The 24,413-nt window shown below is 36.6% G+C and overlaps 1 protein-coding gene and 1 non-coding gene across 7 annotated transcripts; both read right to left on the reverse strand.

Moving 5' to 3' along the window:
• Positions 1 to 568: 568 nt before the first annotated feature.
• On the reverse strand, positions 569 to 20,059 carry RNF6 (ring finger protein 6). 6 transcript variants are annotated; one of them, XM_054701513.1, is made up of 7 exons: positions 19,780 to 20,054; positions 19,034 to 19,113; positions 18,460 to 18,566; positions 17,351 to 17,561; positions 16,346 to 16,441; positions 13,546 to 13,664; positions 569 to 1,208 (listed from the first exon to the last, which is right to left on the reverse strand). In XM_054701513.1, exons 4-7 carry the CDS (start codon positions 17,541 to 17,543, stop codon positions 1,191 to 1,193), a joined length of 426 nt encoding a protein of 141 aa, XP_054557488.1. In that variant the 5' UTR covers positions 17,544 to 17,561; positions 18,460 to 18,566; positions 19,034 to 19,113; positions 19,780 to 20,054; the 3' UTR covers positions 569 to 1,190. The 6 variants fall into 6 exon arrangements, with proteins under 6 accessions (XP_054557488.1, XP_054557485.1, XP_037382950.1 ...); XM_054701512.1 differs by lacking the exon at positions 569 to 1,208 and adding an exon at positions 11,924 to 12,865 and having other exon boundaries at positions 19,780 to 20,055; XM_054701510.1 differs by lacking the exon at positions 569 to 1,208 and having other exon boundaries at positions 10,865 to 13,664; positions 17,351 to 17,557; positions 19,780 to 20,059.
• A 1,884-nt stretch (positions 20,060 to 21,943) lies between these two features.
• On the reverse strand, positions 21,944 to 22,067 carry LOC119260022 (small nucleolar RNA SNORA31). The gene has a single exon (XR_005128662.1). It is a non-coding gene; the product is annotated as a small nucleolar RNA SNORA31 (small nucleolar RNA).
• Between the last annotated feature and the right edge of the window lie 2,346 nt (positions 22,068 to 24,413).

A 24,413-nucleotide genomic window follows, 5' to 3' on the forward strand; every position in this document is an offset into this window, starting at 1 on the left:
CTCAATCACTAAAATCAAATGATAGGTTCAGTTTGTGCATAATATCAATGGCTATGTTGTTTCTGTATCTATATATTCATGAGACATTTCATATCTCTTAGAAAATAGGAAATGAATGTTTTAAATTGCTTCAATTTGAACATTTCATCTAAAACCCCAAAGCACAGAACTTTCAGAAGGAAGTTGTTCCAAATCCTGCTTTTCTTATTTCTTTTTCTTTTTTCTTTTCTTTCCTTTTTTTTTTTTTTTTTTTGCAACTGGGTTCCTTTTAGTAGACTCCAGGGAGAAGAAATTTATTTAGCTCATCCCTAGGACTCTTGGGTGATGGAACTTTAGACTGAGTTCCAGACAGGTCTCATACACCTATAAGCTCCTTGGAAATAGAGATTTCACAATCTTTTTGATAAACCATCTCCATATTTAATAACCCTCACCTTTGATTTGTTTTCCTGATTCTATTCCAATTCCCCCTTCAACAATTTAGCATTATGAATCTTAAATCTAGAAAATAACCTTAAGTTCATTATATTAATTTTGTATTAACCTGAAGGGTTATAAAACACATGAATTTATTTTTCCCTTTTTATTTAAGTAACATTGCATTATATAAGTTTCAGATGTACATCATAGGAAAATCAACATCAATATATACTACATTATGTTTACCACTAAAAGTCCAATTCTGTCACTATGCAATCATTCTTTTACTCAATTTATCCATCCCCCTTTTCACTAGTAGTAACCACTAATAGATCATATAGTCTAAAAGTTTGTTTTATTTAGTTCGTTGTTTGTTTGCTTTCTCTATATACTGCGCAAGTGTGAAATCAATCATTATATTGATACAAATGGCAGAATTTCATCCTTTTTTATAGCTGAATAGTATCTTACTGTATATCCATTCATCATTTATGTTAAGTTCTTGGCAATTGTAAATAATTCTGCAATGAACATGGGCATGCATGTATCTCTTTGAAGTGGAAAACACTTGAATTTTTGGTTTTAGGCTTCCAACACAAGTCAAAAAATTAAAGTGATGATGGGACTATATTTCTTTCTGGAAACTTTCTGGGGTTGAAGGACTTCTTTCTTGAATTTTTACTCTTTAGATGCTAACCATATTATCTTGGTTTGTCACCTCTTCCTCCTTCAAATCCAGCATTGCTGCATCTCTCTGATCCTTCTTCACATCATCTTCTCTCTCTGACCTGAATTGGAAAGGTGTCTCATTTTAAGGACAGATGTGGTTAGATTCACACACATTTACACACACACACACACACACACACAAATCCAGGATAATTTCTTCATTTTAAGTTCTTTAAATGCACACAGTCCATTTTTTTACATGTAAGCTAACATTCACAGGCTTTAGGAATTAGGCTGTGAACATCTTTGGAGATCCATTATTCTGCCTCTCACACTCTTCAAACTCCTTTTCATAAGAAGGAAGCTCTGACAGAAGTTTGTCTGAGTACTTCTGCTGTGGGAGGTAACTTTCATAAAACTGCCAAGGCTAATGTTCACCAGCTCTAAAATGTCTGAAAATTCTTATGTTCAGTTGCAATAGTTTCCATACCTAGGAGGAAACCCAATCCAGTAGCCCTCTTCACACCCATTATATGAAAACAGATAGAAGGTTTTCCTATTTCATTCGTTAGTTGAACAAATTGAACATCTATTATATGTGGGTGCTATTAAAGGCTTCAGAGATATAGAGATTAATCAAAGTCCCTAATTTCATAATATAGTCCTTCTAGCAAAGGAAACAGATGGATAAAAATCTAGCAGTCTTAGCATCATCTTGAATACCATGTTTATAGCAGCACTATTTACAATAGCTGATATAATGGAAACAACCTAAATGGCCCAAAAGAGACGAAGTGGATCAGGAATATATGGAATATATACATAATACAGTACTACTCAGCAATCAAAAAAGATGAACTCATGCCATTTACAACAAGATGGATGGAGCTGGAAGGAATGATACTAAGTGAAATAAGCCAGAAGGAGAAAAATAAATACCAGGTTGTGTCACTTACAGGGTGGAAGGGTCACACAAAGACAATTTTAAAACCAACCCTTGAAAACTGATCATTGATCTTAGGTTTTCAGTGGGGGAGTGGGAGGAGGAAAAAAACAGGGAGAAAACAATGGATCTATGGTGGACTATGGGTACTTTGGTGGAGGGAGGGCTACGGTAACTACACCTGGAGGTGGGGGTGGAATTCTGTCAAAACACTAGCAAGGATGTAAAATAATGGGACTGCAACAAAAAAAAATTTTAAATAATAAAATACATATATATACATGCATAGATATTATCAAAGCACCAGATTACCAGATTTTTTCAAAAACTGTTCTATAGTGTCTGTTGTGCTACAAGGTATATGTATTAATTTATATTAAACCTTTATTTGAAAAAAGAAAACATAAGCAATATTAAGTCAGTTACAAATGTTATCAGTATATTTTAGTTCTATTGCTTTTTTTTAATTCTATTGCTTACTACTTAAAAAAATGAGAGACTGTGGAAGAAAACAGCTTTATATTTACTGCCTCTGGAAAAAGAAACTCCACATTTTATTTTGCACAGTTTCCAGCAAATTATGTAACTGGCTCTGTTTATACATTGCTGGCAAAAATGTAAAAGAGTATGACCATTTTGGGAAACAAGTTGGTGATTTCTTGTAAAGTCAGTGCTGCACTTACAACATGACCCCTGGGAGAGACAGGCTGATTGAACCTGGTCACATTTGCACCCTACTGGACATAAAAGATGATGGGCAGCCTCACCAGAACCACCTGGAGGAGTAATTCCCTAAATGAATGTCAAAATTGATGTTAAGCAAGCAAAAATAAGGTGACAAAAGATGAAAGAGTAGGAGGTTAAGAAAATTGAGAATATTTTATTTGAGAAGGAAGAGCTCAAATTTAACATTCTTGCAAACCTGAAAAAACATTCAAGTCTACATTAAAACACTATCTAAAAAAAAAAAAAAAAAACCCTGTGTCTACAAAAAATTGCTTCTAAATTATACCTGAGGCAACTAACATAGATCAAATATGCTGAACCACTTATGGGATTCTGATCCCTGGAAGTATAGCATTATTAACAATTTAAATTGAGTAGTATAACTAAGAGGGCTTAGATTCCTAAAATAATAATTCATGATTAATATGATGCCCATTAAGTACCTGATTAAGTTCTCTACCCAAATGTTTGGTTTCATCCCTTGCAAGTCAGTTGACTGCTATCCAGTGTCCCAGTTGGGGACCTGCTAGAAGCTTTGGGGACTGATTGTTTATTCTCTACTGGGAGCACAAAGAGATGCTGCCGATGTATGTTGCTGATCCTAGATCTCAGAATGGCAGAAGAGAGGTCAGAACTACTCCACCCTTAATCTGAGGGAGTAACCTATTCTGTCATGTTCTACAGTTTAGCCAAGCTGAAGAGCCTCCAGTTATCAACTTGGAGAAAATTAATGGTCTCTTGCTGGCACTGTCCCTAACCTTTTAGTTGACTTGGGCAAATTATTCACTTTCCTGTACTTCAGTTTCTTTGAATAATGTAAGCACTTTTTATCCAACCTACTCTTGACTTGTTTGCAATATCAAATGAGATAATCACAAGCAAGAAATCTCTATAAGCAAATGAATGAAATGTAAGAAAAATGTAAGATGATATGCAGGATAGATAGTCCTATTAGCATTCCAGATCAGTACGAGCTCCCTCTCCTTCCCTTCCAGATTACTGGCTATGGGAAAGGATCGAATTAGGATCATAATCAGATTTGGAGAATTCATATTTTCTTTCAATATATTGGTATTCATGAAATCAGGATCAAAAGTTTGTGACTATTACAACTTCTTGAAAATAAAGGAATGACTATGAATCCAGAAGTGGTAATAGTTGTAAAAGCTCAGAGGTGAAATATTTTAATAATCATACAAGCAAGCTTCTCTTGCTTCATAGTATCACTAAAAATCCTTTAACTGATTCCCCAGAAGCACAGACTTTGTAGAAAAGCTGGAGTAAGAGGGTCAATGAGCAATAATAAAAATAGTTTAATGCATTTAGGAAGGAAAAAGAGAGATATCAGTATCACCCTGGCAGATATTGAGAACAACTAATGAATAAGTATCTCAAGGATAAGCCAAATGCATCACAAATTGGATATGAGTCAGCAACAAAAATCCTTTTACTCATAAAGTTGAGGGCTGGGTAAAATGTTAACAATATTTTGTGCTCATATTTATGAAGCAGTTATTAAATTCCAGGGACTTTCAGTGTATACATGCATTATCTCATTTAACCCTATGTGACTATGATCCTATTTCACAAATAAGGAAAATGATGACCAAAAAGTAAAGTATCTGTGCAAGATCTACTTGTGCACAAGGGCCTTGAGCTGACATCTGTCAACAAAGTCTGTGTTCCTAATCACCATTGCAAATTGCCTCTGAGAAATCACCCTGCTCATAGCCAACTCAAGTCCCAGTTCTGGGTTTTGGCATAGCAAACTCTAAAGGGATTCAAAGGATAGCAGTGAAAGATTAAATTGGAGAAGAGAAAGCAAAGATATGAGCCATAGCAATGTTAACTAACCTGATGGCACCTGGGATTAAGGAATAGAAAATGGGTACTGATCGTTTCAGAGAGCAAAGAAAGATTTAGAAAAAACCAGGATCAATTTGCAGTTATGGGCCTCCCTGGTGGCCTAGGGGTTAAGTTTCAGCACTATCAGCATTATGGCCTGAATTCAATCCCTAGCCAGGGAGCTAACCCACATATGGCACAGCAGATCTCTCCTTCCTCACTAGTTGCTCCCTTTGGCATTTCAGTAAAATCCACCTGTTCTGCTCCCCACTCTGTCTCTGGTGAATTCTTTCACTCCCTACATTTCTGGCCTACACCCCAGTCCTTCCATGCAAAAAAAAAAAAATCGCAGTTGTTTGGAAGAATGCTAAATATTTGTGGCAGCCATTGAGGTTACCACTGAAGAGAACCTGTTGTGGGGAGCATGACTGACTAACAATGTCCAGTTGTCTTACCTTTGGATGTGCCACAGGTTGAAGGCCCAGACCATGCCTCCCCCAGGCTACCTCTAGCCAATCGCTGAGCTTGTGGAAGTATCGGAGCTGGGTCAATACTACCCAGTTGGGAACTCTTCCATCAGCCATGAGGACTCACAGCCTCTCTGAAAGGCTCTCTCAAAACTACACTGCATTCTCTAGCGTCTCTTACCCTGCCTCCTCCATGCCAATCTCCCTTCTTAGGTGTCAGGCCTAAAGGAAGTCTGGAGGTTCTTCTCACCTATTCCTGCTCCCTCCTCCTCTATTCTTCACAGGTGTTCTCCCAATGAATCTCTGTATTTATAAACCTGTCTTAGTGTATGCTTCTCAGAGACACAAGCTGACATAATATTGAATGTGTAATGAAAAGGAAATAAGAACTTTTGTCTTTCAAAGACTTGGCAGTTAACTGAGTGAGAAATTTTAAGTGCAGGTGCATGGGGGCCCAAAGAGGATGTGTTTAGAAAACATTTTCCTGGATCTGAAATTCAATGAGTCTGTATTGGGGCTTAAATATAATTGGTTGGATGTCCTAATCTTTATATATTCCAAGTATTCACTGTAGTATGGTGGTAGGAAATATGATCTTAAGTTTTTTATCTGAATGATTATGAGAAATACTGAAATAAAATACATCTTCTTCACACCCATCACTCTCTCTCATCTGAAACCTGCCTTACTCTAATTAAAGACTATTAAAATTATTGCAAAAGCGAATAAAGACCATTAGAAACAGAAGATTGAAGAGCTGAGACATAAGCCCTCCCAAACCAGCTCTGAAACTGTACTGAATCCTTACAGCAGGATGATGAATCAGTCCAAACTTCCCCAAAGTCCTAAAGAAAAATAGCCCCTGACTCATAACATTTGTCCTGAATAGGTTAAAAGAAGTCTTTTCCTCATATTGAATGTGGGTCATTAACATTTTAAGACCAACAGATATGCATCTTTTGACAATGAGCACAGGAGGTCAGAGCTTTGAAAAATTATTTGTAAATAATAAAGTAATATTTTTTAAAAATACAAAGCTATTTTGCCTTGCTTCTAACCAGCCATGTGAGCTTAGATAAATAATTTAAACTCTCCAGATCACAAAAGACATTCTGAGTATTTGGAATCAACATTATAAACTCATTGTAATTGTAATTGTCATCCTCACCCCCTGTTGAGGGGTCAAGATTATCCTTTATTTCTCATGAGAACTAGTCTATTTCATAGGATATGGTACACTTCCCTTAGGTATACATGGTAATTGTCTCCCTTGATATCTTCAGTCAAGAAAGCTAAACACCTTCTTTCACTTAAACTCTTTTAAGAGCGTCATGGTAATGCTATATTAAATGTATGCTAACATCAGTTCCTAAGACAATCACATAGAAAAAACACTCTTTGAGATTAAGCTTAAATCTTTTTTGTCCAAAAAAAAATTTGAATATAGTTAATGGTGCAGGTGCATTCAGAATTAAGCTGTGAAAGAGTTAACCTGGCTACTTAGGTGGTAGCAACCACCAGTGTCCTTCCTCTGTTCTCCCTCCCCAGTCAGAATGGCAGCTTGTTTCTCCCCCTTTGGCTGGGGGAGCGCATTTCTCACTCTCTGGTGGTTGGAGCGAGAGAGTAGATGGAAACAGTGAGAGGCCAGAAAAAACAGAACATATACAACCAAAGCCACCAGTTGCCAAGCAGGGTGGCCTGAGGCAGAGATGCAAACCCTGTTCAGCAACTGTGGTGAGTAGACAGTGTCTGCAATAGGCTGAAGAAAAGGCAAACTGAAATTTGAGGGAGGCAGACTTCACAGTCTGAGTACTAGCATTTAAGATGAATTTTTAAAGATATTTCTTCAATTTCATCCTTGTTCTGTTTTGTTAACTTGCAAGACTATCAAGCTACTCTGCTTTCCACTCCTCTTAAATGGTATTTCAGGAACATTCTGGGTAATGTAAATTTTTGTGGGCTGGCCTGGGAGCCTTTCCCCTCTTGCCTCAGACCACAACATATATTATTTCTATGGTAAATGAGCTCTAAGTTTCAAAAAAAAAAAAAAAAAAAAGTCCTATAAACAAGCTCTTAATGTGTAAGTTATCTGTAAGCCAGGATCTACCTATACACTGAAACTTTTATGCTTTTGCTTATTAAATATATACTGAGTGACCTATTATGTACCAGGAATCATTCTCGGTGCTAAGGTTAACTTCAGTGAGTTCACAGTTCTTTGGAGAAGAGAGTTTCGCTCTAGAGCATAAATGGAGAGATGAACAGGACCACATTATGACACTCAGGGCTCTCAGCACTTGCCCTTTCCCCCACCCACTACCACCACCACCATCAGCACCAACGTGGAAATCCTCCCCCGTCCTTTCTGATGGTGGCCCTAGAAGTTGCATTTATCATTTATCCCATATGCTCAACAGTGAAGGAATAAGTTAAACTTGATCAAATTCCAAGCAAATGAAGGATTGAACACCATAGAGGTTCCCACTGCTGAGAAGAACTGCACAGAAGATAGTTGGATTGTGGTTAAGTAGCAACATCTTTGCAATAAAATGCATGAGGAGGGATGTGTGTACTGGTCCACCAAGAGGAAATTCTGTCTTCAAATGAAACATTAATAGAAGAAAAATACATCTGAAAAGTATTTTTATTTTCCAGAAAAAAAGTAGGGGAAAAGGAAAACATAGGAGCCAACCCAGACTCTTCAGAGATTTAATGCTCATGATAATATATAAAAATAAAATTTGCTGTAATTATGGATCCCCAAATATCCAAAAGGCAGATATATTCATGGCCTAATATTCTCAGTCACTGGAAAGAACTCACATAATCACTGGAAAGAATTCACAATCCATCTTTAGAGATTTATGAATCAATTATTACTGATATCTGTAATCACAGCCTTTGAACATGGTATATTTTGCCTTCTCAGTGACAGATTCATCTGACTTCCTGGGAAATCACCTCCTGTAAGACTGCATAATCCTGCTCTCTGATTTCCTGTGCTAGACAAGATGGGGGAAAACTCCAGATGAGCCTGCTGTCACTGAGAAGGGAGTAACTATCCCCTTTACATGGAGTGCTATTGCTACACAATTTTTTCCTCCTCTGGCCAAAGATTATTGCAACAGAGAGATGCAGGAAGATTAGACATTCACTATAAATTCTTGTGTGGGAGTAATATTCATAAAAATGACTTTAGTCCTTAATATAGCATTTTCAGGTGCCTCATTCACCTCTTCTCTGGACATCATCATTTTAATACCTTTTTTATTTTATATCTTTCCGGAATAGTCCTCTCTCTTCATTTGTAAGACAGAAAGGATATATTTGCATATGTTAATTAGGAGAGATCACAAAGATATAACAAAGTTACAAAATTAGAAAAAAATGTCCTCAGGAAGGAGTAAATTAGACTGAATTTTCCCATCAAGTAGCGTAGTTAGTACCTGTACATGATTATCTTCAGTCGCATAAAGTTATTTTCCTTTGATTATGTAATGAATTTTTTTTAAGGTTTATTTATTTATGCATACAAGAACTGGGGTACAGGCCAGAGGTGTGGGGGGGGTAAGAGGATTTACCAGAGACAGAATGGGGAACAGAACAGGCAGGCTGACTGAAATACACTGCTGAGGGGAGCAGCGAGCATGACAGGAGGTCTGCTGCGCCATGTGGGTAGCTCCCTGGCCAGCAGGGAATAGAACTTCGACTGTGGAGGCTGTGGATAGCTTCAGAGTGCTGTGCTTAACCCCTTGTGCCACCAGGGAGGCCCTGTAACGTGAATTTATAATTTAAACCTCCCAGGTTTAAATGTTCCATGTTCAAAGACTGTGATTATAGGTATCAATAATAATTGTTTGATAAATTTCTAAAGACTGTGAGTTCTTTTCTGTGATTATGAGAATATTAGGGCATGAATATATCTGTCCTTTTGATAGTTGGGGATCCATAATCACAGCACATTTTTTTGGTATTATTGTGAGCATTAAATCTCTGAAGAGTCTGAGTTGGCCCCTATATTTTCCTTTTCCCCCTCTTTTTGTGGAAATGCATTCACGTTTTTCCAAAATGCAATGTAGTGGGCAGAGCACAAACTTTGGAGGCAAATGGTCCTCTGATTGACTCACTAAACTCTGCTACTACTATGGTGACAATAATACTTCAAGATCTTGGAGGGTTAAATTATAAATTCATGTTACATAATGAAGGGAAAATAACCTCATAAGGTTGAAGACAGTCATGTACAGGTGATAAGTATGCTACCTGAAACTATAAAATAGGGGAAACAGGACAGGGTAAGAGGATTTAAATACCAGACAGGGTAAACAGACAGGGTTAATGGATTAAAATACATGGAAAAGTGGCTGGGAAATTAAGAGTTTGGAAATAGAAGTTTGCAAGATAGCAACATGAGAAAGGACAACCTCTGTGGTCATGAAACATAAAATTCAAATGAAGAATTTTAAACTCTTTCTATATTGGAACCACAAAGGGTATAATCATTGCTAAATAGAACTTATAGATGAGTCTTTCTATTTGTTATCAGTCTTGTTTACTGGGCTGGACATGAAAATATTAAAGAAAGCACTTCTGCATTCCCAACTAAGATATTAAATTACAAAATTAAGTTTTCCTGTTGTTTTCAGGGAACTTCCTATATAAAGCACAATCTAGTTCTATTTCAAATGCCCATTTGGATTCTATTCAAATGCTAGGCTTTCCATGTCTTGCAAAGTCTAAGTCAAAGAATCAATGTGTTTTTTTATCCTTCCTTTTTCCATTCTCCCTTTTGTGTTCTTGATTTTCCTAACTCATCAGACCAGGCATGATAAAACTTCCTGAGGAACTGTCCATATGAGAAATGTGTTGAATTTCCTTGTCATATTGGAGGCAAATGGTAACACCGAAATGAGTGCGTAAGCCATATGAATAAGATCGTCTAAATTAGCATAGCTTGGTACTTAGAACAGCTCTCCCCTATCAGGTAACTGTCTCTTCCTCTGTGAATATATGATTCTTTCCTATCTCTTCATATGGAACTAGAAATCAAATGTTTTTTTCCAATATTTTTATATTTTTCTCTTTCTTTTCAGTTTCACTGCCTTCACCCTAGGTTAGATAACTGATGGCAGTGATGATGATAATAAAAAAAGACAGTAGTTCCCTTATTTTTTTTAGCTTCTCATCTCATTGCACTCCATTGTACTCTGAACATTGTATCACATTAATCTTCCTTAAATATGAAAAATGGCATTGTATTCCACTAAAATTCATTAAGAGATGATTTAATGGCAAAGTAAAAATTCCTCAGTCTGTTCTTTAAAGTCTTCAAACTTCCTCATCTTGTATCTCATAACTGACCTACATAAACCATTTAATCCAGTCATGACCTTTATTATAACCTTTCTCTCCAGGTTTATTTAATGCACTCCCCAATAATTCCCATGGATGCATCTTATCTAATGTGAACTGAATATAATCACTAATCAGCAAAGAAAAACTAAATCTTGAGATTAAATTTTACAAAACCTGGCCTTGAGGTGTTCACTTTTATGATTCTGCCCAAGTAGTATCACCACAGGAAAACTGTATTCCTAAACAAGAAAGTCCAAGTAATAATTCATCTTATCAATTGATTTTCAATGTCTAAGAGCAAGTATGTCTTTCCCCTGAAGACTGGGAGTTTGTCCTAGGGTTGAATCCTCAATACCTGTACCTCTGACCCAAAAGATACAAAATAAGTATTTTTTGATTGAATAAACTACAGTGGACCAATAGAAAAGTTCACATACAACTCTGTTTTAATATTTATTGATAGAAATAGATCTTCAGTGCATACTTCGTGTTTATATAAATTCTACATTCTCTTAAGGAATTTTTGTTTTATTTGGAGTTTTTGGCCCCCAAGTGAACTTAACATGTTATCTATACATTTGATTCTTTATAGACTTGTTAGATTTTAAAACTAAATTTGAGAAACCATGCACATTGTATACCTTACTTAATATAAACCAAAGAATTGTTTGCATTTTCAAAAATGTCACAAAAAAGTTGAATTCAAGTTAATAGCTTGTATGTTCTAAAATGTCCATGTTTCATTTCTCAGTAAAAACTTGTTCAGCATCATATATTGCTTGCTGTCTAATAAGTCAGATTGTCAGAGACGCGTCAGTAAATTCTCTATTTTTAAATATCTTAACCCACTTCTTCCCAGAGATGATCCTGTAAATATTAAATATTGTGCCATATGCAGTAATAGCCTAAAAGTTTAAATAAGAACCAAACTGGCAGATTCTAGACTGAATATTTTAAACTTAAAATTATATATACACACACATATGGTATGTTGCATATTAAATTTAACATTTCAAGTAACTTAAACACATTTAGTAAACATTCATGAACACTCTTTCATGAAAAGTTAATGTCCTTAAAATAAGAAATTAATGAAAGACTTATTTAGACACCAATATCTCGACAAAGCATTAAGCCTATGGAACTTGGAAAACGTTCAAATTTGCTGTACTATCAAGAAAATGAAAAGTGATGTTTAATCAACTGAAGAGTGCAAATACAAAAGTGCTTAGCATGACAAAATGACCAAAATAAAAGTATCTTAAAGGTTATTTGGTTCTAGCAATAACTACTCTGTATTTTTGGATAATTTAACATTTGCATTTTAAATTTTATATAAATTTTCTTCTAAACAATTTTAAAAAGCACACAAAAAATAGTTCAAACTATACTTATCTGCTATATCTCATCCTTGTTTGCTCACCACAAATAATTCAACAAAACAGTGCTTGAATACTCAGCTCCATTAAAATGTAACATCTGAATCATTCCACTTCAACCATTGTTTGCTAAACCAGACCCTAAGACAGGCTGTCGACAGATGGGACAAGTGCAATTCTCTGACAGCCATCGGTCAATACAATGGATGTGAAATTCATGCATACAAGGTAATTGCCTGAGCTTGTTTCCAGTTACATAGTCACTGATACACACACTACAGATTTTACCTAGTTCACTATCGATACTGCTATGCTCATAGTTCCTGGTGGAAAGATTGTCAATCTGCTCTTTGGTTAAACCACGTATGTGATCATCATCATCACCTTCATTAAGTAAAAAGAAGTGAGCAAGGCGAAGAATAGGTAGTGTTCCAGTTTCAACTAAGTTATTTGAATTTCGTAGCTGCCTGACATCTCTATTATCACCATTTTGGGTATGAGGCTGGGTCATGTCATCCTCACCATGCATTTCAGTACTGTTTTCTAGGGCCTGCCTGTCTTGAGAGGAACCTTCATTCTCTAGGCTGCTGCTATGAACTGTGCCTAAGTTACCTAGTTCTGAGTGCATCTCTGGTAAATACTGACCATTTCTCTGAATCTCTGACTCAGATTCGGCTTCCATTAGAGAACTCAGTTCTCCAAATCCAGTCATGATCTGCCTTAAAATTGACCGAAGAGCCACTGATGATGGCTCAACAAGCTCATTCTCTGAAATCCTACGAAGAGGAACTGTTATAGTACTAACATAGGTTCTAATACCTGACCGCTCTAAACGAGAAATAGTTCGACGAAAGCCCCCACTATTACTTTCAATAGTAACTGTGTTTTCAGCTAGCCCTACTCTGGATCTAGTTCTATTTGCAATACTGTCCCGATCTCTGTTTTCTCCAGGACGAATCCTCCTCACTTGAAGGTCCAGTGTGATTGTGGGATGTCGTCGTATTACAGTCGAAGATCTGCTGGGTTCTTCTCCTTCTTCTACTGTTATTCTTGACACAAGTCTTGAATTAGAGAATGGAGTATATGTAGTACCTCTGTGCTCTCTATCTTGCTCTAAAAAGACACGAGCTATACCTCTCCTCCTAACAGATCTTCTTCTAATAGTTTGCTGTAAAGGTCTGCTTTCCCTTTGTGAATTACTTTGTCTCTGAATTGGTGAACGGCTTCGACTACTGAAAGTAGACCTTAATCTTATTGGCTCTAATCTTTGGTTTGTGTTTCTCACTGTAACATTAGTTCTAGCCCCATTTTCCCAAACATGTGCTGCTCCAAATCGTTGCCCTTCCCTCTGCCTGAGTTCACTACTACCTAATTGGTTTGTGTGACTACCGAAATTAGCAGGTGGAGCACTAAGACTGCCAACTGCTCCACCAACTCCATTTCTTAATCTTCCAAATGTTGAGAAAGATCCTTCTACTGAATTCTGCCCCCTTGAACCAAGTCTAGTCCTTGGAATGTTGGAACTGCTACCACTGGAATTCATGGAGGTTTGGCTTCTTGTTCGCCTAGCCACAGGACTAGTTGATCTCTGTTGCCTATCGGTAGTATCAGCTCTGCTAATATCTGAAAGTGGAATGCCTGTATAATCTTCACCATGAATTTCAAATTCTCTATTCTCGTGATTTATGTGGATTTCCAGACTAAATCGAAACTCCCCACTGTTTGGGTTTGTTCGACTCACAGCTCTCCAAGTTTGGTTTCCATTTTGTCCACTTCGAGTTGCATTTCCTGTGCGACGAAAGGTGTTCAACCATTCTAGCAGAGAATCTTCATTAGAACTTTCTCTAGGAATTTCTGAGTCTGGAAGGCAAATCAAATCAACTTAAATCAATTCCAAAATTCTATCCTTTGATTTTTATCAAACATTTATATAAAGTTTTTATTACATGAAATAGTTAAGAACATTTGAGCATTTCAATGAATGAAAAAACTGAACTTTATATAAAAAAAGTCTTCAGTCCTATAAACATATTATATATAACACATACTTATGAATTATAAAATCTAAATATTACTTATGCAAAGATGTGAAGAAATTCTTACACCTGTTTTGTCTATGCCTGTTATTGGCAAAATAGTAAGGTAAATGAGAAATATATCTAACACCAAAACTGTACATTTAAATTGCCTTATTCTTATGGCAATATCAGGAAAATACAATGACAAGACATATATATTGCAGCTTGTATTTGTGGAATCCTTCTGGTAAAGGTAACTCAATCAACATTTTTTACAACTAGGTATTTTTGTAACATTAGCAATTTTATCCTATTTCAGGAACTGCCAAAAATGTGTATCTCAAGAAATCTAATGTTATATAATGTTAGAGCCACATTATCTGTCTTTTTGTGAAAATGGGAAAATTTAGACATGTTATTTAAGTTCTCTAAGGCTATATACTTATCTATAAATTGGAGATAAAAATAGTTTAACCCTCAAAGGATTATCATGAGGATAAGATACCATATGTATAAAATGATCAGTACAACACCTGTCACATAGGATGTACTCAAAAAATGTCATCCATTATACATAATAAAATATATTTTCTGTTCATTTAGAATTGTAAGTTCCATGAAGACAAAGGTTTTGTCTTGTCTTATGCACTATTACCCCAGCCTCTATAACGGTTTCTGGTACAAATCAGACTTTCAGTTAATACTGCTGAATGAATCAATTGAGAAAAAATTGTGTCCCAGATAAACTTCCTTGAGTATAATACTGCTACTATGGGAAGCTGAAATTTTCCATTTTTATGTGGATTATAAAAAGTATAAAACTCAATGATAAAGCATTCTAAAGGCACATTATCTATACATACTTTAAGGTTTGTTCTACTCAAAGACAGCTATTACATGAGTTTGCGCTGGTTTCATTCATTACTGTAATCTTTCATTAAAAAAAACAACTTTAAAATATTGAAGCTGTTAATCAGCTGCTGGCATCAATAAAATAAACAGTAATTGGAGCCATATTATAAAGACATAGCTATTTTACATGTGATGAGTATATTTTCAAACAAAACATATTCAAAGAACCAGTATTAACAGTTACACTAATATAGTGCAGCGTATTTTTTTTTTTTTTTTTTTTGTGGGACCCTCAACGGCGGCCGGGGAATGAACTGGCACTGCATTTGCAGTGCAGCTTATATTTAAACATAAAAAAGATATAGGGTTAACATGAAATTTCCATTTTAATTTGGAAAATGATGAGAATAAGAGGCAGATCAGATTAGTCATTTTAAATGCTACTTCGTTCTTTCATTACTAAAATGCAGTGTTGTGGTCTATGTGAAAGAGTTCACTACCATCTAACAAAATCCTTTTTCATTGAAATGCACTGCAAAGGTCATGTGGACATACTGGCACTTGGATATGGCCATGTGACTAAGTTCTCATCAATGAAATGGCTGTGGAACTGAAACATCTCACTTTCAGGTTGATGCCTGGATCTCCTTCCTGACAGCTGGAACCTAGATGTGGTTGTGCCTTAACTTAGTCTAAAAAGAATACCCTTGAGCAATAGTGTTCAATGAAATTTTCTGCAATAGTGGAAATGTTTCTATGTTTGTGTCGTGCAATACAGAAGCCACTAGCCACATGTGATTACTAATCACTTAAATGTGGCTAATATGAATGAGGAACTGAATTTTAATTTCATTTTACTTAATTTAAACAGTCAGAGATAGGCCAGTAGCCATAGCATTGGACAGCACAGCTGTAGAACTACTCTACTAGCTGCCTGGGTACTAGGAGGATTTGTGGAGCAAAGTTTACCTATCTTCCCTGAACTGTTAACATTAAAGAGAAATAAACTATTTTATTGAATTACAGCATTTTAAGGTTTTTTATAGTCGTCTTCCTAACTAATATAACAATGTTGACATAATATGTGAAACTACATATTGATGAATAGCTTTGGGGAAGGAAATAGATCTGGTAAGACAGACATTAAATTTGACTTTACTTTGAATTCAGTTAACTTCTGCTAAGTGTGAATTGTTTTTATAAACACTTTGTTTTAATATGAAGTTCTTATATTGTGACTTAGTATTTATTCAATAAAGTGACAAAACAAACTAAAAACAAAATGACAAGAACAGGTTTCCTAACTCAGTTTTTTAATATCGATCCATATAAATTTTTAGGAGCTAAGATTAGTTATATTACTTAAAAAAAAAAAGTAGTATATACATTCTAGAATTGAACCCTGATGGTAATTATCTTAATGGTACACTATTTTTATATATGCGCTCCTTGAAGGCAATCTGTGTGTAACATAGCTCTGTACTCAAACACCGAATTCAACATAACCATCCTATATTGCCTAACTGTACTGCTTTGCACATAATATATAAGTATGATATGAATAGCACATTGAAATTGGAACACATTAAAATAAACACATAAGACCCAGCAAGTTCATTTCTGCAACTGTTACAATCAAACCTGTTCCTTATGGAAAGGCGGGCACAGTACCTCTAGAATTTGTCCCATTTCTCAAGTCAGGCTGAGATGCTAGTTGTTGTTTAACTCCATTTAACCGCTGTTGTAGTTCTTCTGATGTTATTTCTCCTAAAACAATGAAAAATTGCTCACTGAAATTAAAATTTTTAAATTAATCTTTTTAAGTTAATCTTTTAGTTTTATGAGAAGGGTAACACTAATGAAGGGTAAGACAAATCTTTACCAATCTGAAAAAGGCATTCTATTGTTCTGGAAATTGAAGATAGTTAAAAATATTCAATTGATACAAACACATATAATTTTGATAGTGTTTCATTAATGTTTTATGAAAATTAAAGTAAGATTTAATGTGAATAACTTAATAAAGTGCTCTCAGTTAATACACTTAGGAATATGTAAGATACAATTTTTTAGATTTTTGTCACAGTTGAAAAGAAATTCAGAAGGAAATATTTCTAGAGAAAAATGAATATTTACTTAAATTTTACTTCAATAGTTCATTATATGGACCATGAATATACAGTATGCAAGTGTACAGTACACAAATATCTAATATACAAACTATAAGTTTCAATTAGTTCATTTATAAGATGAATTTGAAAAAATTCTGGAGCACACTAGACTTTTTGGGAGTTATTAATTCAGCTACTTATTACAGCTACTCAAAATAGAGATTGTCAAATGAGTTAGAATTGGGTTTTATGTAATTTTTTACTTGTGCAAATATTACTTATTATTTAAGAGAAATAGGACCATGTATGTAATATCTAACACTATTATTAACCTATGTTAGTTTGGTATTTGTATAACTGTGCTCCACACCTAGTATTCTTAACTTATAACATTCACAAGTAAATCAGTGATTTTCTATTTTGTTATGTTAAAAAGTTCTTATACTCATGGAATCACTATACTATATTTTAGAAGAGGGAATAAGGAGGGGGGAACGCTCTTCCTATCTTGAAATTCTTCCTTATAATGATGAAAAAGGTGTCTCCACTTTAACCCATTTCTTACCAGGGGTGCCTAAAAGATTATGGTCTCTCATTAGCCGGTAATCTTCATCACTGAGCTCATTAATAAACTGATAATAGGCTTCTTCTCGGTGGAGACGTTCTTGCTGCCATCTTCTCTCATTTTCATGATGATTATGGTCTTGAGATGAAGTTTCTTCACCGACACCATCTGATCTAGATCTAAACTGATTCATACTGAGATTCCCAGCTTTCTTTTCAAACAACACATATACAAAATTCAAGGTATTAGTAATGGACTACACATGATTCCACGTTTTTAACATACAGCTTTTAAATTTTCATTTAAAATTTTTTTCCTACACCCATAAGCTAAATCTGTAGTAAACAACTTCCATATAAAATGAAAAACAGTTTCGAGGAGATAGAATACAACTGGACGTACTTCTCTGCCTAAAGCCAGTAAGGCAGAGTAGGTACAGTTTCACTGCACATTTCTTATATCTGAATACAAAGTGCTTATTTCATTTTTTACCTATTTGGCTCTATGGTTAAGTTGGTCTAAAAGCCCTCACTGATGTTCCAAATAGCATACAAAATTTAAACTTAAATTATGCACAATCTTTACTTAATATGCAAAAGGCTACTGGGAGAGTTACTATTTACATTTATTTCCAGCAAGACTATTCTTCCCAAAATAAAACATAAATATCATAATACCTCCCACCCCCCAATTTGTTGAGGTAAAAATAATTTAGCCCATTGTATCTACTGAACAGACTTGGAGTTGATCTCTCCTTAAAGCCTAACAGGAACTTTTGAAATCTAACAGGAAACAACACTCCATGCCTGGCTCTGAGGATTGTGAGAGTGCATGAAAACACTTTGTGTCTCTCCATACCAAACTTTATCTCTAAGCCTGGAACAGTTAGTCCCAGAAATTTCCGAAGCCAGTGAAACATCCTGACCTTGCCTAGGCAAAACACAATTTTGGGATTATACTTAAATGTCATTTTTCAGCAGCTTAATTCTAAACTATGAGGTAATAGAGAAAATTATTTGTTTCATAAATATTTTAGAATTTCTTAAACACATCTATTTAGTAAGTCTTAAAAGCAACAGTTCTCAACTGGGAGTGTACCTAAAACTTACTTGAGGACCTTCAAAAAAAAATACAGATGTCAGATGTCATCCCCAATCTTAAATCAGAATTTTCCAGGATAGGCTCAGGTCTATCTTTAAAAGCTAATTTGAGTATTCTGTGGAAGAAATAAAAATAAACTGTTCCTTGACAAATTCTTGTATGTCACATGATTTAATAGAGGCTGGAGGATCAAGTGATTACCAGTGAAGCAATTGTCCTAACTCAGACTCAGGGTTTAATAAGCAAACTATCTTAAACACAGTGAAATTTGCCTGCAAGTGCAAACTGTTGTATGAATAATCAACTATCCAATTTCATGCTTATTCTAACATTAAATTACAAAATCAAAAGTGAATTAACATACTGAAAACGCAAGATTTCCAATTTCAGAATAGTAAGGACTAGATCATCATTAGTAAAGCGCATATTTGGTAGGCACAGCAGCAATATTTTTGGATTAAATGATTTAAAAATTTGAAACCTATAAAATCAAGCTAGTCCAATATTCAAAACTTAAGAGCTCTTCCTCAAAGGTAATTTTTTTTTTGGTACAATTAATCACAATGAAATCAAAGGGAATACCTTATTTTCCTTTCAACATGTTTTTAACATATGCAATGGTATCCATCCTTCAATGGTTTGTGTTTTTGAAAGTTGCCCATCTGAAGCAATAAAAGAGAGTTGAATTATTTAGCAAGTTGTCTCTGACGCTAGCAGCGGCTGCTCGTCTCCCAATTCGACTGCAAAGTCACAGCGAAAACTCGGGTGAATGCTGTTAGACTAATTCATCAAATAAATTAGATCCCCCAAACAATTAGGCCATCAAAATCTCCCGCAAGGCCTCTTCTCCCACGACAGAAACTAGGCCTTTCCTCCTCCACTGTCACTGCTCCAGGGACTACAACTCCTGTCTCAGAGGCCTGCCTTCCTATCTCGCTCCCTTTTGGACGTTGCCAGGGTTAGGTGTCTCCCTTTCCTTGTAATCCTTCACTTTCTTGTCACCCCTGCCCTCCGTCCTGCTACTGGTTTCTTTCTCGGCCGTTGCGACGGAAGCTCGCGCCGGGGTAGGGGCCCCCCTACAATAAACTGGGCTCCAGAGCCCGACCCACCTCTTCCCAACCGAGCCCGAGTAACGCTTCCCCTGGCGACTTCGATCCCACAGGGAGGCAGGTGACAGACGGTGTGTCTGAGCCAATGGCCAGTGAGGGGAGCGCATGAAGAGCGCAGTTAACCAATCCGGGAAAAGATGGGGGTCCCCAAGGCCGGCCGGCTTTCCGCAGCGTGTCCCGGAAGTGGCAGTGGGGGCCCAGCGCGCACCCCCAGCTCACCTCGCCGGGGACGGGGCCGACCTCCTCCTGCGGGTTCAACAGTCACGCGGCGGGCGGCTGTCCTCTCGGGCCCGGGGCCTGTGATCGGAGGGCCAAGGGACTGGCCCCGGCGCCTCCGGAGATAGCTGCGCCTCCTAACCGCCTACTGAAGGGAGGAACTGGAAGCCTCGCCGCAGTTTGAGATTACCCAGCTAGCGTGGAGTCCATGGAGGGCAGCCCTGCGTCGCTAGCCCTGCGCCCGGCCGCCCTACCGGCTGAGAGGGGACGCTCCTCCGCCCGCCGGGAGCTTGCGGGTGCGACTGGAAACTGGGTCCGGCGAGCTCCAGAATGCCCGCCTTTCACGTTCCGCCCTCTCGAGGCCCGGGGTCTCCGCGCTCGCGCGCAGGGCTGGTGGTTGCTAGGTCTCTTCTCGAGTGCCCAGCGCCAGGCCACTTCGCGCGGGTGACAGCCGCGTAGTCCCAGGCACACGGCCTGCTTTCCACTTTGGGGAAGTATCACCACCTGCTCGGCGCCCTGTTGTCCCGTGTTTGCCGAGCTTGCTACAGAGTGCAACCCTCTATTAAGTGATGTAATTAGAGGTAAAGGGAAAACTTGTAAAAAATAAAATAAAATAAATAAGCCTATTGTTATAGATATTAAAATGGGACTATATAAATACACAGTCTACAAGGCCCTTCAAGATTTCTCTACTACATACCTACTGCTTGGCGTTCGGGAAGTATTTGAAGTACCTGTACTCTCTTCGCTGTCCAGGTGTCACATAGCTAACAAGCCAGACCCTTTGCTCTCTTCGAGACCTGAGAATTACAAATCCTAATCACATCTGAAGTGCTTATTTCAGATTTCTTCCTTTTCCTGCTAGGAAAGACGTTTGAAACAACCCACATTCACGTCTCTGGTCTTATTTCTGAAATATGACACTAACCTTGCCCTTTGCTTTGCCCTTGACTACTCTGCACAGGCTTTTATGGGCTCCTTTCCTGACATTCTTAGCCAGAATAATTGCACAGTGCTCACACTGTTGTTACTTTTCGTCCATCCATCCATCCATCCATGAATTCATTACTGCAGCAACTTTCCAGAGCGACTCAACCCCCATCATTATGCTGGGAGCCTGAATAACAAACGAGATGTAGTCTACTGTATCAGTGAATTACTGGTGTAATAGAGGTAACGGGAAAACTTGTAAAATATAGGCATATTGTTATAGATATTGAAATGGGACTATATAAATACACAGTCTACAAGGCCCTTCAAGATTTCTCTGCTGCATACCTACTGCTTGGCTTTCGGGAAGTACTTGAAATACCTCAACAATTATATGGGAACTCCTAAGAAACCCCCCAATCCCACTTTCACCAGACTTAATTTCCTTTCTCTCTCAGGACTCTGAGCAAACTCATCTCCAAGGAATTTTTTCTGATAGCTCTTAAGTGACACCCTCATCACACCCCCCATCCCAAAAGCCACACAGAAAACCAGGCAGATATTTCTTCGGGGCCTCCAAAAGCTCCCTATGTGTAACTCTATCTTGAACATGTACTCATTTACTTAACAAATACTGAATGCTATCATGTGTTAGGTGATAGTGATAACAGCAGAGAATAAGGCTAACAAGGTCCTTGCCCTTGTGAAACAAGGCCCTCCTTTTCTATGGAAGAAGACAGATATTGAGCATGTACTATTAAGAAGACAGATAATGAGCAGGTACTATCTATTCTATGATTTTCTATTAATGTATCAGTCTCCCTCATTTAAGAACTTAAACTCCTTAAATTATTCAAGAAAAAGTTATTTATTTTTATAACCCCAGAATTTATCACATAACATAACATTCTCTGGCATAACATTCTCCTATGCCTACTGCGTGAGTAAACAGAGAAAAGTGCAAAATTTTGAAACAGGATTAATATGTGATATGGTGACCTTAGAAATTGTGAGGGCAAGTCAGAGAAAAACACCAGGTGCAATATTCTCAAGCAGAAGTCATTTTAAATAGATAGACAATATTTAGTGTAATATCTGGTCAAGTATGAATACTCTTTGATGTTAAACCAAAAGCATGCTAAAATAGAGAAATCAAAGAAGATGAAATCTAATAAGAGATTTTTTTTTCTATATTAGCACTGCTCAAAAAAGAAAATACTTAACATTTCTAGGCTACAGATGTATTCCCCTATTCTATCTGGGCTGCCACAAAGACAGACAGAAAGCACAGGGATTTTATTCCTTTTGCCTCCTAATACAAAACAAAAGAACAGCAAATTGTTCAAGGTCTATCAGTGGATATCACTAATCAAGTGATTTACCTGGAGGAAAGCTGCAGGTTTTTGACAGATAATGTATGTAACTTGAATCCAATACCTTGCTTCATTGTTTGTAGCTCAAGACAAAGTAACTATAAATATGGACTAGATGTGATAGTTAGACCAGAGAAATGAATCATTCTGAAATTCTATATTTCCGGATCTCATAACCTACCAAGATCTGTGGTCCAATTAATCTCAGTTTACCTGGACTATTTAAAGCATATGCATATTTAAATCCAGAATCTTTTACAATTAAAAAGAAAAAAGTGTAAAATAAATAACCATAAACTTAAAAAGACCCTCTGTATATCAGATTTTTTTTATACTAACAATATGTCAGTGACTTTGGCTTCATTCAATGACAACCTTAATTAAAATTTAAAATGCAAATTGGATAATTGATGTAGATTTCTAAGTTTAAGTGGGAATCTTATGAATTTAATTTATGGACAGCCCCAAAACAGCTGAGAAATTTAGGCTCATTATGTTTTTTTTTAGGCTCATCATATTTCTATGATTAATTTTTAAATAATTATTTAAGGATTCAGGAAGGTGTCAAATATGTGAAGAACTTATAAATGGAATAAAGCATTACATTTATAAATACAGTTTTAAATGTTTGAAGAGGATTCATTAAATAATATGTAAATGAGACCTAAAGGTAGTTGAAGGTTAATTCCAGATGACTGTTGAAGTTCACCAAACATTTCTAGATAATAATAACTATAATAAAGCTAGACTATAAGAGCTATTAATAAATTTTAAAACCTAGGGTTTAAGTAGTACATTAAAATTTGGACTTAATAAATTGAAAATTAACTATTTAAAGCAAAGATTTTTTTTAAGAGTATTTTCTTTATTTCCTCTTTAAATATCTTTTTAAACATCTTTCTTGAGCTATAATTCACCCTTTACTTAAAGTTTGCAATTCAGTGGTTTTCAATATATTCACAGAAGTTGTACAACAATCACCACAATATAATTTTGGAACATTTTCATCACCCAAATGAGAAAGCTCATACCCATTAGCAGTCAGTCACCCAATTCCTTTCCACCCCATCCCTGGTAATCTGTAATATACTTTCTATGATTTTTGCCTATTCTGAACATTTCACATAAACGGAATTGTAACGTGTAACGTGTAGCCTTTTGTGTTTGGCATCTTTCACTTAACCTACTATTTTCAAGTGTCACTTCGTGGTATTTTATATGTCAGTACCTCATACCTAAAGACAAATTTCTGAGTAGTCTTTTTCTTTGTATAAAAACCATGTTTGGGGCCTCCCCTGGTGGCGCAGCGGTTGAGCACTGGGCTGCGAAGCGCCGGTTCGTTCCCCAGCCACCGGCGAGGGTCCCACATGGCGCTCAGACCTCTCCCGCCACGCTTCTGCTCCCCTCAGCGGTGTAATTCATCCGTCTGCCTGTTCTGTTCTCCGCTCTGGCTCTGGCGAATTCTCTCACCCTCCCACGCTTCTGACTGTACCCAGTGCTTGTACAAATAAATAAATAAATAGTTTAAAAAAAAACAAAAAACATGTTTAAGGATAGCTGCTGTTAAGAGCTAAATTGTATTCCTCCACCAAATTCATATTTTAAAACCCTAACCCCAGCATGTCAGTCAGAAGTGTGACTTAAGTTGGAGAATTAAAGTTAAAATTAAGTTGAAATTTTGATAAAGTTTTGGTTACATTAAATGAGGTTATTAGGGTGGGTCTAATCCAATTTGACTAGCATTCTTATAAAACGAGGACATTTGGACACACAAACACCAGGGATGCTTGTATACCAAGGAAAAGCTGGGGAAGCACCCAGTGAGATGGTAGGCCAGTCAATCGGAGACACCTCAGAAGAAACCAAACACGCTAACAGCTAGCTAGATCTTGGACTTTCAGCCTCCGAAACTGTGAGAAATAAATTTCTGGTATGAAAGCCACTATGTCTTTGGTATTTTGTTATGGCAATCCTAGTGAATGAAAATATACCCTCTATGTTAACATTTTAAAATTTTACTCTATCAGAAATTCCTTCAGAGATAAGCATGAGACCCAAAATATAGGGCACTCAGTTTTCTAAACTTGTGTTCTAGAGATATGCAATGTTTTCTTTTAGAGAACTTGTTTTCTCCTTGGAAGAAGCAGCTTTATGGACCATAACCCCACCTCTCTGTTTGAAATAAGGTACATGTTGCAGATTTTCTGGGAATTTGGAATTTGTTGGTTAATTGTGAGTAAAAGAATTGAAATATCGATGCACAGGCCGAGACCACTCAGATGAAAGCCATGGGCAAGTAGACAAGTCATTAGACAAGAAGCAAAGGACTTTCTA

This window comes from Talpa occidentalis, unplaced genomic scaffold, assembly GCF_014898055.3.
Source record: "Talpa occidentalis isolate TD23 unplaced genomic scaffold, MPIMG_talOcc4v2.1 talOcc4.5, whole genome shotgun sequence".
Taxonomy (NCBI): Eukaryota; Metazoa; Chordata; class Mammalia; order Eulipotyphla; family Talpidae; genus Talpa; species Talpa occidentalis.

Excerpts from the sequence above, each read along its gene's own strand:
- RNF6 (XM_054701511.1), bottom strand. The coding sequence starts at position 17,543 with ATGAATCAGTTTAGATCTAGATCAGATGGTGTCGGTGAAGAAACTTCA. Across the intron at positions 16,442-17,350 it reads TAATCTTTTAGGCACCCCTG|GAGAAATAACATCAGAAGAA; the intron begins GTAAGAAATGGG and ends TCATTGTTTTAG. Across the intron at positions 13,665-16,345 it reads AAATGGGACAAATTCTAGAG|ACTCAGAAATTCCTAGAGAA; the intron begins GTACTGTGCCCG and ends TTTGCCTTCCAG.